Below are 15839 nucleotides of genomic sequence, written 5' to 3'. Positions count from 1 at the left end.
GAACTCCCTTGAGCCACGATCGCCCCCTTAAAGAAATTACCAAAAAAAAAAAAAAAACTGCCTAAGAGAGTTCCGACTCTGCTGAAGAATAAAGGTGTTCATAACAAAATAACATAACAGTTTTATTTGTTACACATCTTACTCCTCTATTGTGCCTTAAAATATACCAGAAAAATGAATATGTATCAGAAACCATTTTAGGGAAAGTCATATTTTATTCAAAAACTTGCTGTTGCATGTACCAGGGTCACAAAACTGCTCACATTTATCAGATTTATCTGTATGTTGTGTTAAAAGTGGGAAAGTGGAAGAGACATCTCGTAAAATATTAATATTTAGCACTAAATTATTTAGACTTTAGAGATTCACTGGTACAAGTATAAAATTCTGACTTAAAACACTTTAGTGCTCATCACTGCAAACACCATGTCTACTCAGCATACCCTAAAGTGTAAGCATGCTTTTGTGGTTTAAGCGGGGCAGCTGTGAGAGGAAACGGACACGTGTTTCACGCGTGCCAAATCCAGATCCAAATCCTTCCCTTGGACCTGGATCTTCTCCAGACAGCCTGTCAAGAACTGAGAGCCGACATCGTCGTCATTCTCACCTGAAAAGACAAAATAGATGAAGAAAACAATCGTCTTCACGAGTTACACAGAGCAGATCCTTTTTTTGTGTTGCTGCACAGTAATACAGGATTCGACTGAAATACTTTAAAGCTGCAGTCTCACCCAAAAGGCCTCCGATGGCAAGATGACCATCTCTCCAAGCTGATAAATAACCGGTGTTGCTCCCTGCACTGACTGAAAAATCAGCCGATGATTCTTCCTCATGTTTAACCACCCTCAGCGAATCCTTCAGAAACTTAATTTGGAGCCTCTTGAAAGTGTTTTTCATGGTGAACACCTCTTCTCTAGAGGTAAATGTGAAGTTCTGAATGCCAAATGGAAACAGAACTGTGACATACACTGATCTGTGTGTGTTATTTGCATGAAACAAACATCATTGCTAAGTTAATAATCCCGCTTTGAGGGCAAATACATCTGACTTATGTGGATACCTTAGTGTTATTATCAGCTACCACAGAGAACATGAGCTCCTCCCCATCAGCTTTGATGCTCAAAAGGGTCCCGTCCATCTGGCTGAAATCCCCCCACAGCTCAATATGGACCTCGTGATCTCCATCGATCTGGAAATCTGGGGAAAAAAGAAGAAAAAAGTACATTTGCTGATGTGTTGAGGCAGTTAAAACCACTTCTGATAAATACAAATTAACGTGCTGAATCTGATCAGGAATACCTACTTAGAAGTAGGAGAAATATTGCTACCCGAGATGCCATATCATGCATAAATGCAATATCCGGGCCAGCTGGAAAGCTTGTTATTGAATAAAGGAGTGTAAACACTTGCTCGTATCTGGGATAATTTAGCAGAGTGTTCCCACCTGAGGTGTTGAAAATGGCAAATCCTGTGCCAGGGAAGTAGCTGCCAGGTTGGATGTTTTCATAGCAAGGCTGTAGCTCGTCTGCCTCTGCCACCCATGGGGAGGTGAGGTTCAGCCAGTTGCCTTTCCGCACACAGCCATCCATTTTGGGATTGAACTAAAGGAAGAGGAGGGACGGTTCAAACATGTTCAAGAAGCTATTTTCCAGAGGTCTTGTGCAAGGAAAGGAAAACAGCATCTGGTCTATTTGCAGCTGAAGTGCAGTTTAAAACAAATGGTGCAAAATACACACAGTACCTGAACAATCATCTTTTCTTTGCTGATCAGAATCCCGCCAAGGGCCAGTCGAAGTTTACCGTAAATGACTTCCTCCATCTGCTTGGAATGTATGCCCACCACCAGCCCGCCAGTGCCATCCACCTCCAGGTTTACAAATTTGCCCTGGTTGCTCATTTCCATCTTGGTGGCATCAAGAGAACAACAAACGGTACAGTTAGCCAGTTTTAAGATGAGCTGTTATGCTCATTTCCAGCATGTTTTCATTCTCGCGCTCTCAAGGAGCTCTTCATAATTTCTCATACGGAGCCTTGGAGCAGCTCCTGAGTTCTCTCCAGGCCCAAACCAGCAGTTTTAGCCACTCCCCCTTCAAGGCCACTCCAGCTTTCTTCTGATTGGCTGTCTCTTGCAAACAAACCACGAGGAGCAGATGGGTGGAATTTGTGTGCTCACAGCTGTTTTCCTTATATGACGATGACCATAATAATTTGCATATAAACTGACCTCAATATTTAATATGAACATCCACTACTGTGAGGATATATGTATATGTATGACAGAAAATAAGGAAAAGCATAAGGGGGTGAGTTTTTAAAAAGCAACATAAAGCAGTTCTTTAGCCAGTTGGAGTTCAACAAACTGATTTCCAAGTGATCACTGGATGCTTACTGTGTGCCATTTCCCGTCATTGAGCCTCGGGTTGCCCGCTACGCTGACGAGCACACCTTTGTTGATCTGCATCAGAGGGACGCCGTCTTTCAGCGACAAAATAAACCAGTCATCCCCGTTTTTTGTGTCTCCGTAGAAAATCAGACCTTCTGGGTCAAATGTCCGGAACTCAAAGGAGGATTTGATGCTGCGTGGCAGAATAAAGATACAGTAAATTGGAGTGACGGCTGCTCATTGGTGCATTAATAAGACAACCTGCTTATTTATCTTTGAATGATCTTAGAGAGCTCATGTACGCCTGTTCAGTAAAAACTGAACTTCAATGTCACGTTTTAATTTGAAATCCCAGAAGAATCATGTGCACCTTCTTGCCCACAGATGAGCTGCTGTGCAGGCTTGACGGTGCACTGATTTGCCCCATCGCACACGTACCTGCGGATCTCACTAAGGTTGACCGTTGTGTGGATCAGCGGCCTCCAGTCGTGGGTGTTCTGGCCCAGATTGACGGTAGAACTGCCCGGCACCTTTTTCTGGAAGACACAAGCTTCATCTTGCACTGAACTGACACTTAGGTCGTTACTCACAGCTTTTTATTACACGCAGCTCTAATTTATTGAACTCAGCCTCAGTATTTTACACTCAGAGATCTTCATTGGCTGCTCGTTAAAACCACATTAAACCGAGAGATTAAATTTATTCAGTTATTGATTCGACTTTTAAAAAAAAGCTGAACAGAGCAGTGTGCAGAAATTATTAAATGGTGATGAAGTGCCACATCACTGCATTTCATTGACAAGAGCAACCACACAACACTCACTTGTGGAGATGAACCATGTGTATGTACAACATTTAAGAGGAAAAACAAGTCTTGCTTTTCTTTTTGTGTTAGTAATTTCCCAAAACTGGGACAAAAGTAAAGTATTTCTTCTCTTATCTTAATTATGCTGATGCGTCCACAAACTGAGCAAATTGAGCAAAGTCTAAGCAAATGTTGGGATCCCCCCTCCCCCTTAGACTTTTATTCTTTAAAACATAACCTATGAGCCAACAAAGTAGATTTTTCTAGAAGAAAAAGATGTATCTAAATGATACAGGCAGATATTTCCAATCATCAGGAGCTGTAGCATGTAATTGTGCAGAAACAATATATGTCACTACAGTCATCCATGCTTCTGCAGAGAATCAGGGACTTCATTAAAGGCTGAAAAGGTGCATATAGATGATACTTCCTACGCACACACACCGAGTGCACATTTTAATTCTAGGCATTGTGCGTTGCACTAACATACCTTATCACCTCCGTTTTCCTGGCCCTCAGCTCCCCACCCCAGCAAAATAAGGCTCAGAGTGAGCAGTAGTGCACCTGCCATTGCTTTCCAAGTCATCCTGCAGCACATTCACTGACCCAGGCCTCGCCGCGTTCAGTCCCCACAGCCCACGGTTGGTCCAGCTACACTGCGGTGCAGATGGAGGTCGAGTTAGGATGAGGAGCAGAGAGATTGTGGAAAAGTCTGCAGTTCGCTGGTGTCTGCTGTCACAATTCCTGGGATCCAGAGGGCATATATGCCATGTTCTGGACAAGCTATTGATCCCTGAGGCTGGCAGGCCGCGCTGGTTGAGACCAGTGTTTGCAGAAATGCAGATGGCTGTGGGTGGTGAATGTGAAGTACAGCAGGCAAACAGAAGAAAGAAACTGTGGGGGATTTTAAAGGGTCTGTTGCAATATTAGAAGTTAAAAAGTGTGTTTTTATCAGTCCATCAATCTTCCGCACTCGTTGTTATTTGTGTAAGGACACGACTGCGGGCCAGGTGAGTGACCTTAGCGAACCCAGACACATGTGTTTACACATTACACAGGAACCTTGATTGACCGCTGCCAGCCATGGCTCAGTGTGTGTGTAAAATGTTGCAGTGAAGGGGGAGAGAGAACTCAAAGTTCTTTTCTTCCGCTGCACACAATCAGGCCATGAAAGGTGGGAAATGCAAGATGAACAGCAAACAGGCCACAACTCTTCCCTGTCACACGTTCTCATACATACGAGCTGATCACAGAAGGTATCAGCACTCATCTAAATGAAGGGATTACTGATGGCTGCCGTCCATGCTGCTGCTTTTAGGGTTATGGCATTTTGTGTTCTGACATAATGGGACACTGTGATAGAGCCATTATTATTATTACTATGGTACCATCTATGTCTCCCTGCTTTCAAAAGCTACAACATGTGCTGTAGAAAAAAGGGATCTGTTCTTAGTCAAATTCAGCAGTTTGTTAGGCTTTAACCGAAACAACTATTTTCAGGAGACCACAACCATTTCCCAGACAATGACTGACTCATCCTTTTCATGAAGAGATTAAAGAGACAGTTTGAATCTCACTGAAATATTTCTCCCCCGAGGTTTAGTATTGTTTATCCATCAAGTATCAAGATTTTTCTCATTTGAGTGGCCAGTTTTGGAAATGTCTGCTTTCACTTTAATAAACAAGTAAGTGGCCTTCGTCTTGTGGTGTTTAAAAGACTGAAAATTACAAGGCAATCCAAGTGTTTATGAACACTTGGATAGCTTTACACATTTGTAAAGCCAAGAAAAAAACAAAGTGGCATTTGAGATTAAAGTCTCAAATTTGTGAGGAAAAAACACTAGGAAATTTACAAGAAAAAAGTTTTAGAGAAACAAAAATTGAAAAGAAATTCACAAACGCAGAAGAAAAAAATAGGAAAACTCATGAAAAAGACATTTAGGTGAAAAAATGGTCAACTTTACAAGAAAAAACTCAAATGTATAAAGTAAAAAGGGCAAAGCTGCATTGCTTTACTTTTCAAGGTTAAGTTGAAATTTTTCATTTTTAAAAAAATGGGTTTAAATTAAAAATATGAAACTAAAAAAAACAACAACAACAAAACAATACAAGAACAACAAATCTTTAGAAGAACTGGAGCTTATCTAATTTACCAGAAAGAAATGTTCGAGTTCCTGAGAAAAAAAATGTAAAAGAAAGTTCTGAGAGAAAAATACAAATGCAAATTTATCAATTTAATTGACAATTATAATAGCAAAGAATTTGCAACTTTGGGAGAAAAAAGGGAAAAATTCTGAGAAAAAAATGGTAAATGTACAAATTTACGAGGAAAAAGGAAAAAAGGATGAGGAGCAGAGAGATTGTGGAAAAGTCTGCAGTTCGCTGGCGTCTGCTGTCACAATTCCTGGGATCCAGAGGGCATATATGCCATGTTCTGGACAAGCTATCGATCCTGAGGCTGGAAGGCCGCGCTGGTTGAGACCAGTGTTTGCAGAAATGCAGATGGCTGTGGGTGGTGAATGTGAAGTACAGCAGGCTGTTAGGTTTTGTATTGTTGATTGTCATTTATGCTTAGAAATATCTACTTATATATGCTTAGAGTTTTATAATTAGTTGTCGATTGGTAGAGGTTTGATCCTTGATAGTCTGCAAACTTTGTGTGCATTAGAGAGCACTCTGGGAGCATGGGAGAGGTCGTACCTTGTCTTATTGTTTTATGGTAGGATAAACGTGGCTATATCTGTTTTAGGCTAAGTGCCTTTTGTTTAGATGAACTGTTGGACTTCCAGACCAGCAGGTTTAGGGAAGTCATTTATGGGGTCACACTCTGACCCCCCCCCCCCACACACACACACACACACACACACACACACACACACGGGCAAGGTACTCTTTGTGTGTATGTACACGTCGTATGTTAATGAATTTATGTAACCTCAATAAAAGAGCAGTGTTACGGGGGAGCGGACGAGAGCAACTGGGGTCAAGCGAAGGAACGGCGCCTGTCTGGTTCTCTCCCGTGCACGAGAAACATGAAGAACTTTGCCTACTTCGTGTCTTGCTTGCTGTGTAATTATATTGTCTTCAACGTTCCAGCGAATAGGTTCAAGCTACAAACCTATCACAGGCAAACAGAAGAAAGAAACTGTGGGGGGTTTTAAAGGGTCTGTTGCAATATTAGAAGTTAAAAAGTGTGTTTTTATCAGTCCATCAATCTTCCACACTCGTTGTTATTTGTGTAAGGACACGACTGCGGGCCAGGTGAGTGACCTTAGAGAACCCAGACACATGTGTTTACACATTACACAGGAACCTTGATTGACCGCTGCCAGCCATGGCTCAGTGTGTGTGTAAAATGTTGCAGTGAAGGGGGAGAGAGAACTCAGTTCTTTTCTTCCGCTGCACACAATCAGGCCATGAAAGGTGGGAAATGCAAGATGAACAGCAAACAGGCCACAACTCTTCCCTGTCACACGCTCTCATACATACGAGCTGATCACAGAAGGTATCAGCACTCATCTAAATGAAGGGATTACTGATGGCTGCCGTCCATGCTGCTGCTTTTAGGGTTATGGCATTTTGTGTTCTGACATAATGGGACACTGTGATAGAGCCATCATCAAGGTCAAGGTCAAGGTTACTTTATTTATACCCATAGGCAAGGTAAATTTGCTTTACAGAAAAAATGACAGCATTTGGCATCCCTTTAAAAACACACATACCTAGTAAAGATATAAACCTCACTTTGGCACATATATACTAATTTTAATATTTCGAATCAAAAACAGTTCTTATTTAATTCAGTGACAGCAACGGGGACAAAGCTATTTTTATAAACCTCCGTCCTGAGGGAAGATGCTGAAATTCACCCCTTAGAGGATGGGAACCATTTTTAAGGATTGATAAAGCCATCCTCTACCTGCTTAGAGTACAGGGAGGCTAAACAAGACTGTGGCTCACCTATCAGACGACTGGACCATCTCACTATCTGATTTAGAGAGTTTTTCTCTGTGACAGAGGTCTGACCAAACCATGCCACCAAACAAAAGGATAAAACAGACTCAATAAAAGAACGATAAAACAAAGTTAACATTTTTTGGTCAGTGTGGAAATGAGCAAGTTTCCTAAGGCAATAAAGGTGCTGGTGACCCTTTTTACAAACTGATTTGCAATTTTGATTGATTATAGTCCCAAGATATTTATATGATTGTACTTGCTCTATTTTCTGACCTTTAATTAAAGTGACTGCGTGCCCATTTTGTTGTTTCCTAAAAGGAATCACCATATCTTTTGTTTTAGATATGTTCAGCTGGAGATAAGACTCCTCACACCACTGAACAAAGTCATCAATGACTGGACCGTGGTTAGTTTCACCCTCTTTCAGTAAGCTGACAATAACAGAGTCATCTGCATATTTAATGATGGCCCTGTTTTCATGTCTGCTCTGACACATGTTTGTATAGAGAATGAATAATAAGGGAGATAAGACGCAGCCTTGAGGAGAACCTGTGGAGGAGAACACTGGGTCAGACAGAATCCCATTTATTCTCACTCTTTGTGACCTGTTAGTTAAAAAACCTCAAATCCAGCCCACCAGGTTTTTCCTGATTTCAAACTGTTCTAAAAGTCTTTTAATTAAAATATGGGGCTGTATTGTATTAAAAGCCGAAGAAAAATCAATGAAAAGAAGTCTTGCAAAAGTCCCTTTACTCTCTACATGTTTAAGAATCAGATTTAACAAAGTCAAAAGTGCGTCCTCCACTCCTCTGTTGGGCCTATAGGCAAACTGATTTGGATCCAGCTGACCTTCAGTCTCTTTCATAATCACATTTCTGATGATTTTTTCAAAGACTTTCATTACAACTGAAGTGAGGGCAACAGGCCTGAAGTCATTTAGAATTTTTGGACGACTAGATTTAGGGACAGGAACCACGACTGCTTCTTTCCAAAGAGAGGGCACATGTTGTGTTTGCAAGGATTTGTTAAAAATAACCTGAAATATAGGACTGAGTTCATCAGCACAAGATTTAATTAGGCGGCCACTAATATTATCAGGACCCTGGCTCTTGTTCACATTGACTGTATGAAAGGCCTTTTTAACATCGCTGAGTTCAATGATAAAGTGCTGAGTATCTCTCAGTTTCTGTTTCAGTTCCAAAATATCCTCGCTAAAATCAGAAGAACTAAAACGAGCATAAAACATATTTAAAGCGTTTGCAAAATCTCTGTCTGAATTAAAACCATCTAAAATGACCTGACTGCTGCTCTGGGGGTTTTGAAACCCTGCTATGGTTTTCATACAAGTCCAGGCAGACCCAAAATTTCTTGCAGCAAATTTGCTTTCAAGAAGGTTTTTGTAGCTCTGTTTTGCCTTCAAGATCTCGATTTTCAGTTCCTTGGTGGCTGTCTGAAAATCAGTAACAGCCCCCTCTTTAAAGGCCTGTCTCTTTTTCCTTAAACAGGATTTGACGCTTTTAGTGACCCATGGCTTATTGTTAGCGTAGACCTTAACGCGCTTACGGGGTATAATCATGTCTTTACAAAATACTGCATAAGAGCTAGTAACATCCACCAGAGCGTCGAGATCATCTCCACAAGACTGAATAAAAACTTCCCAATCTGTACACTTAAAACATTCCTGCAAGGTAAGCATAGATTCTTCTGACCATAAGTCAACATCCTTAGTCTTTGTCTTCTCTCGTTTTAAGACAGTTTTATAGATGGGCAGAAGATGCACAGTTATGGTCTGCAGATCCCAGAGGAGGAAGCGGGAGGGATTTATAAGCATTCTTCACCGATCCGTAACAAAGGCCCAACATTTTATCCCGTCTGGTAGGACAGGATACATATTGATACAGATTGTCCAAAGTTGATTTAAGAGAGACATGGTTAAAACCCCCCATTATAAAGTTTGGTGCGTCAGGAGAGAGCGCCTGCAGCTTCTGCACTACGTCTGAAATGATGCTGCAAGTGGAGGCGGGGTGAGCCCTCGGGTGAATGTAAACTACAGTGATAAAAAGTTAACTTCATGTTTTTTACGTTTTGTTTTTGACCATTTGATTAAAAAAGAAAAAATCTTGAAAAATACCACTCCGATTAACAGAACTGTTTTTTATTTTACTACTCAGATTTCTTTGGAACCTCTTTGTGTGCTGCTTCTAGACAGAAATTAGGAATGAATTATTTTCTGCTCTCCTTCTGTATCCTCTTATTATGATGACCAGAGAATAGTTAAAGGCATCTTCTGTAACTTTGCCACCTACAAGTTTGACCAGATCCCAACAAACTAAATGTAGGGCAAACGCTGTGTGTGACTGGGGTGAAGTGGGACATGTCAACATAGTTGAGAGGTCGCCTGAAATGTTTGTACAGTACACTAAAACGTACATTTTCCCAGATTTATTTAGCATACAGAGGTCAAATCTAACACACTTCCAACTCTCTTGCTAGGTAAACACAATGAGGATAAAAGGAAGCTTAAGCTTGTTCTTATGGTCTCACGCAACAGTATTTATATATTCCAATAAATTCCTTTTATTTCACTGTTATTTCATTACTCCATTTTTCAGTACATACTGCTGCTTCATTTTTCTGCAGTTCTTTCCATCATACTGAACATAATCTGCTAGCTTGTGACATTTTAGTGACGTGTAACTTTCCCTGATGAGTATGGCATTAGACAATCTTTTCCTGAGTATTATAAAAAAAAGACAGATTTTGGAACAGTGCATGTTCTGCAGAGCCAATCAAAATGTGGGTTATTGTCTCCAGGTGTGGCATAGGGGGACAAGTGCAGTCCCACATAAATAGGGACATGTTGTCACCCAAAACCCTGCACTATGATGATCCAGTGGTTCTGCTCCACTGGATACCTGAGATCATCCATCGAAAGCAAAAGACAGTGTGCACGTGAAAGAGAGCACAGGCAGGGCGGAGCGGGTGGAGAAAAGTTTCAGGGTGATTTGTGACAGGAGGATAACAACAAGAGTGACAGGGAGGTTTACAAGATGGTAGAGAGATCTGCTGTGATGTATAATTTGGAGATGGTGGGACTGATAGAAAGACTGAAAATGTGTGCATCAGACGGACAGCTCAGGCTGAGATGGTTTGGACATGTGCAGAGGTGGGACGGTGGATATACTGGACAAAGGATGTTGAAGATGGAGCTGCCAGGCAGGAGGAAAAGAGGAAGACCACAGAGGAGATTCATGGATGTAGTGTAAGTGGATCTGTAGAGGGTTGGTATGACAGAGGAGGAGGATGGAGGCAGATGACTTGCATCGGTGACTCCTGCGAAACAAGAAGTTGGAATGGCTGATAGAGAGGACAGGGAACTGCTAAGTCACAGATTTACAGCCTTTTTGAGCAACATGTCAAAATAAATACAGCGTTCATTGCAGTCAATACTTTTACGAGATTTTACGAGGAAACACTAAACTAGCGGCAACATACCGCGTCCACAGAGAAAACCAGGAAACATCGCTTAAAGCTCTAAAGATACCATTTTAAACTGTAAATTAACTTAGAACCTAAAGTTGCAGAAACTGTGCACTGTTACCAGCTGCTTCTCCTTTCAATTTCCCGCTACGTTGTTGTCGTTTTGGAGACGTTATTTCCGCATCGCAGGATGATTGGTCGTCTGCGTTAGATTCTGGACCAATCAGAAGGCATGACTGTGACTATCACGTGACCAATGAGTCATTGCTGTAGGCAGGCAGCAGGACGTCTGCGAGCAGCTTTCTCGCCTGCTCGCCTCTGCCCTCCACATGATAACGAGACCCTGAACTGTGCAGGTCGGAGGATACTCGTCACACACCGGTGTTAATGGTGTTCCAGTTTAACTAGGTTTTAGGTTAACTGGTGATATTTATTTGCGCATTCCCCAGCAGTGTTGCCAATACCGATACTTTTAACCTATAAAAATCAGCTTATTCAGGGGAAAGCATGAATTATGAGATTAATCATCATCAATTTTAATGACCATTGTGATGTTTACTTTCCACAATTATTAGTTAACACAACAAAGTACAACTTTCAGATTTTTATGTATTTTGAAACTATTTTTTTTGTCAGCTTCTGTTCTTTAAATGTATTATAGGTTATAAATAAAACAGTCAACACGAAAAAAGGTTAAGATATTATTCATAGTGCACGTTTGAGTTCTTTTTTTTATTTCTGGGAACAAACACCGTAACAAACAACAAAAAAATGTAAAATGTTCAGTGAACTACACACGGAATTTAGAGGGTAGAAACAGAGTATAACTTAGTATTGATCCCATACCAATACTAGCACTGGTACTGATATCGATCCGCCCGCCTCTAGTTGCATCGCCTCTGTCAGTGCGCCCCAGGGTGGCTGTGGCTACAATGTAGCTGCCATCACCAGTGTGTGAATGTGTGTGTGAATGGGTGGATGACTGGATATGTAAAGCGCTTTGGGGTCCTTAGGGACGAGTAAAGCGCTATACAAATACAGGCCATTTACCATTTTACCATCCATAGATTCCTCCTTTTCAGTGAGTGGTCTCCGCTGCCTGCTGGCAAAACATACAATTTGGCAAGATTAAAAGACCTCAGTGGGGAAAGGCTGCTATCTCCAGTTGATTCAAATGCATACACATATTTTTGATGAATTTAAAATAACTGCCCTCCATCTGCCCTCATACCTGTGTGTTTCTGTGACATACCACGGATCAGCTCAGGGGAAACTAGAGTATACCTACATACATCTTACTTATCAGTGTAAGGTAATCGAAGTTGCTTGCTGGAAAACAACATCAATTGATGTTGTTTTGTAAAAAATAAGCAAATGTGTCCAATTTTGCACCAACTCAGACAGGTGCAAGCATGTGTTTACCCTCAGAGTAACTCATTTCATTTAAAAGTGATTTAAAAGGAGAAACTTATGAACACTGGGGAGCGTATCAGTCAGGATGGAAACAGGTCCAAAGTTCATAAAGGGACCAGGTCTGTGTGATTTTCTTACAGTGATAAGAAAAAGTGCTGTTTATTTCAGCACGAAACACACATGTCCCAATCAACAGTTAAATGCATCTCAGTGTTAATATCACCTACAGGCAACATTACAAAATAAACGGAGTGAATGAAGTCAGACTCGTACCTGCAGGTCTGTTTTTCCAACAGTCATGAGCTACTGTCATTGCACGTGTGTTAAAATCTAGGGATCACAGCTGATGTACAAAAGTACAAAACCTTCAGTGTGAAACAACAAAGAGTATTTAAATTCTTTATAATCCTAACAACTTTAAAAGATAGAAATACTTTATTAATGAATTCAAAGCATTTTTATTTCCCACCTTCTGAAGCCGCACAGTGGGGCAGGGGGATCCTTTGACGGGCCGGGATTTGGCCCCTGGGCTGCATGTTTGATACCCCTGATCTAGAAGGATAATTGGAGCTACGGATCAGAGGTCAAAACATGTCATTTTGATGTTGGAGTGATCTGTCCCTTTAATATGTTCAAAGGCAATTCATCTGTTACCTCACGTTTTAGGACTGGCTGTTCCTGGATAATCCACTGAGTGTCACTAGTGCTCATTCGGTGATGGTAATCTGTGATCAGGCTCAGGTTTCTTTCTCAGCAACCAACTAAGCTGACACGAATGATTAAGCAGAGACGCTACAGGTGAACGGTAAATTCTTACTTTATGATGAATTCTTTGTTTCACCTTTTCCACAAATGCAGATTTCAGCATTTGCTTTTATTTTGTCGGGACGTTAGGATCAAACGTTTCTACAGAGGGGGTTTGTCGAGGAAAACACCGTCAGCAGGTGTGTTTTTAGCAGTAGAATGTTCTGTTATACAGGCCTTGGATGATATATGAAGCCCTGATTAAAAACAATCACAATATAGAAAATAAACTGGTTTCTCTCTCTGAGTACCCCCCCCCCAAAAGAAACCAACCTTTTAGAGAAGTGTAATAAAACAAAAGGCTCATATTGCTTTGGCTTGCATTACAGTCCACGTGTCTTTTTTAAACATGCATTTAATATAAAGTGAGAAATAAAGCTTAAAGCACTTGGTCTGTTCTTAAATCTGATCAGATGCCCATGTTGATCATATTAATCAATCTTTGCCTCTGACCCTCTGAAACCACTATTCACAAGTAAACAATGGTAACTGACACATATTAGAAACGCTCCCCAATTGATTACTGAAACTAAGACAAAAATTCCTAGATTAAAGATTTTTTAGAAATGGCATGTTTGGATACAAAATAAGAAGATTTATTCCTTTAGATGAGGGCAGGTCAAGTTTTTTTCACACTAAGCAAAGGAAAACTTGTTGAATTGTTGCATCTACATAAATACGGCCTCATTTACCATTAGAGTAAAACTGTTATAGATCATTACAAAAAAGTGGAGTGCTTTAAGTTGAAATTGAGCAGTGCAGACTTATAACAGTCCTTCGCCTCAATATCTGTTATCACAGTGCTGCTTTTTATTGGTATTTTTATGGTTGTGCGCTGGCCCCTGACGTTCCTCTTAGAACGTCAGGGGCCAGCTCTAGATGATCCACGGGCCCGTTTTGGACCTCGGGCCATATTTTATCCACATGTGACCTAGTTTGGTTTGCTGCGAGTTGTTCAGCTGTTTCAGATATTTTCTTTCCAAGTGAACCACGTCGGCCAGCCGTATCCAGAGATCGTGCTTGTGACAGCGTGACAGGATGCAAATATTACAATGGATCAGCTAAGCTGTCATGTTAGCTGGCTCATGCAGTCAAAGCTCCTGATGAAACTGCTCATAACAAGATTTTTGAGTATTCACTTCATGATTCGTGCCCACATATTTCTCCTCCTACTCAGAAATAGCTGAATGAATTTCTACTTTTCCTTCTTCGCTTTTCCGATGCATCTTTTTCTTTGTTTGTTTTGTTTTTTTGTTTTTTGGCACTCTCAGCACAGTAAAGCGAGAGCCATCTGGTTCCATTATATTGAATAGAAGAAGGCAGACGTCTCAGCTTACAGCTGATATCTCCCAAACTGGGCAATTCGCACCAAAACAATCTTGGAGGATAAAAATCAGCACAGGCCAGAAGAAAAATCCATACATTCTGAGTTTTTGGAGGGGAGAGATGACATGCGTCTTTAAAACAAAGCTTTTTTCCCCCCGATCTGCTAAATATTAAACGCACATTTCACAAACAATGCAAAAGCAGACATCTGCTGACTTTAAACACATGGTTCGTATTAAGGGCGCTTGATCAACTTGTACAGATTGGACACATCATCAACATGAACAAGAACAACCACAAAACAACACACGCAGCACCAAGCTAGAGCTGATTTCGCTGGGTCATCAGGTTAATACTTTATTTTGTTTGATTGCAGCAAAGAGAAAGAAAGAGAGACGGAAACGGGGTGGGGTTGGGGTGGAGGAGAAGTAGAATGTCGGAGAGAGGAAACTACAGACTTTGGGAGAGCTGTGGCTACAAGCCTTTGTATCAAATCTAAAGACAAAGTCATCAGGCAACATTAAAACATCTTTTAAAAATAACAATAACATATTCTGTGGGCTCTATATGGCACAGTATTACCCTAGACATGTACACGATACCAAAACAGTTTAGCCACACTCCTACATCTATGAACAGCTTCGTAGCAAACAAAGCCAAGAACTCTATCTCCAAATCATCATTTCTCAAGGAAAAAAAAATGCTAATTCAAATTTCTTATGCCATAACAAGGCACCTTTAACAGTTGAAATCTGGCAGATCCACATCTTACTATAATTATTTAAATATCAAAGCAGAGGCACATTCATTGAAACTAAAACATACAGTAAATAGTTGTTTTGTTTAGTTTGATTTTTTAAACCTCCAGATTCCAGTCCAGTCACTACAATACGTCGATTTGCATGCTTTTGGTCTGTATGATAACCATGAGAGCAAACTATGGCATAAGAAACTATGGTCCAAAAACACCCCCGCGAAACACAAACATGTCCGTCTACAGGAATGGCTTGAGATAGTGTATTGGAGACAGAAAGGCTTTTTATTTTACACTGAAACTAACCCACAGAAAAGAAAAGAAAAACAAAACAGGTGGCCCATATACTGCCAAGGGATATGCTGCTTAGGCAGATTTATTTTGGTTTTCTTATTCACGTCGCGCAGCCGCTCGCTCTCGTACACAACACGTACCCCAAACATACAAAAAAACAAATAAAAAAAAAACATTTAAAAATAAAAAGGCTTGTAACCACACCCAAGGGGGACGCCTGTGCACCCCTGCAGTCGGTCACACAGTGTTTTCAACACTCCCACCTGGACCAAAAAGGTGCCCGAGTACCATCACACACCGAAACGTCGTCACTCAGAACAACAACACCAGTAACAAAAACAAAAGAAGGTGCAGCGAGCGAGTGTATGCTCGAGGGGGAGAGGGGCGAGGGGCGGGGAGGGGGCGGGATTAAAATAGCGCCTACAAAGTGACCGTGAGAAGTAAAAAAAAAAAGAAAAGTGGCGACTAATTTTTGTGGAATTCTTCCAAATAATACATCAAAAACATAACAGATATGGATGATTTAGAGACCAGAAAAAATATATATAAAAGGAAACAAAACAGAAGCTGTGCGCACAATGCCAGATTTGCCGAGGATATAAACGGTTAGGAAGCGAGTGTTG

The 15839-nt window shown here is 40.9% G+C and overlaps 1 protein-coding gene across 1 annotated transcript; it reads right to left on the bottom strand.

Annotated features, from left to right (window-relative positions):
• Positions 1–195: 195 nt before the first annotated feature.
• On the bottom strand, positions 196–4083 carry shbg (sex hormone-binding globulin). The gene is made up of 8 exons (XM_085399791.1): positions 3679–4083; positions 2822–2919; positions 2390–2576; positions 1742–1903; positions 1445–1601; positions 1061–1197; positions 732–933; positions 196–607 (listed from the first exon to the last, which is right to left on the bottom strand). Exons 1-8 carry the CDS (start codon positions 3784–3786, stop codon positions 471–473), a joined length of 1188 nt encoding a protein of 395 aa, XP_085255917.1. The 5' UTR covers positions 3787–4083; the 3' UTR covers positions 196–470.
• Positions 4084–15839: the final 11756 nt, after the last annotated feature.

This window comes from Rhamphochromis longiceps, linkage group LG3, assembly GCF_057381845.1.
Source record: "Rhamphochromis longiceps isolate RC_006_pf linkage group LG3, R_longiceps_female_GT1.1, whole genome shotgun sequence".
Classification (NCBI taxonomy): Eukaryota; Metazoa; Chordata; class Actinopteri; order Cichliformes; family Cichlidae; genus Rhamphochromis; species Rhamphochromis longiceps.
The sequence above is the reverse complement of the archived record's forward strand: the minus strand, read 5'-3'. Positions and strand labels throughout refer to the sequence as shown.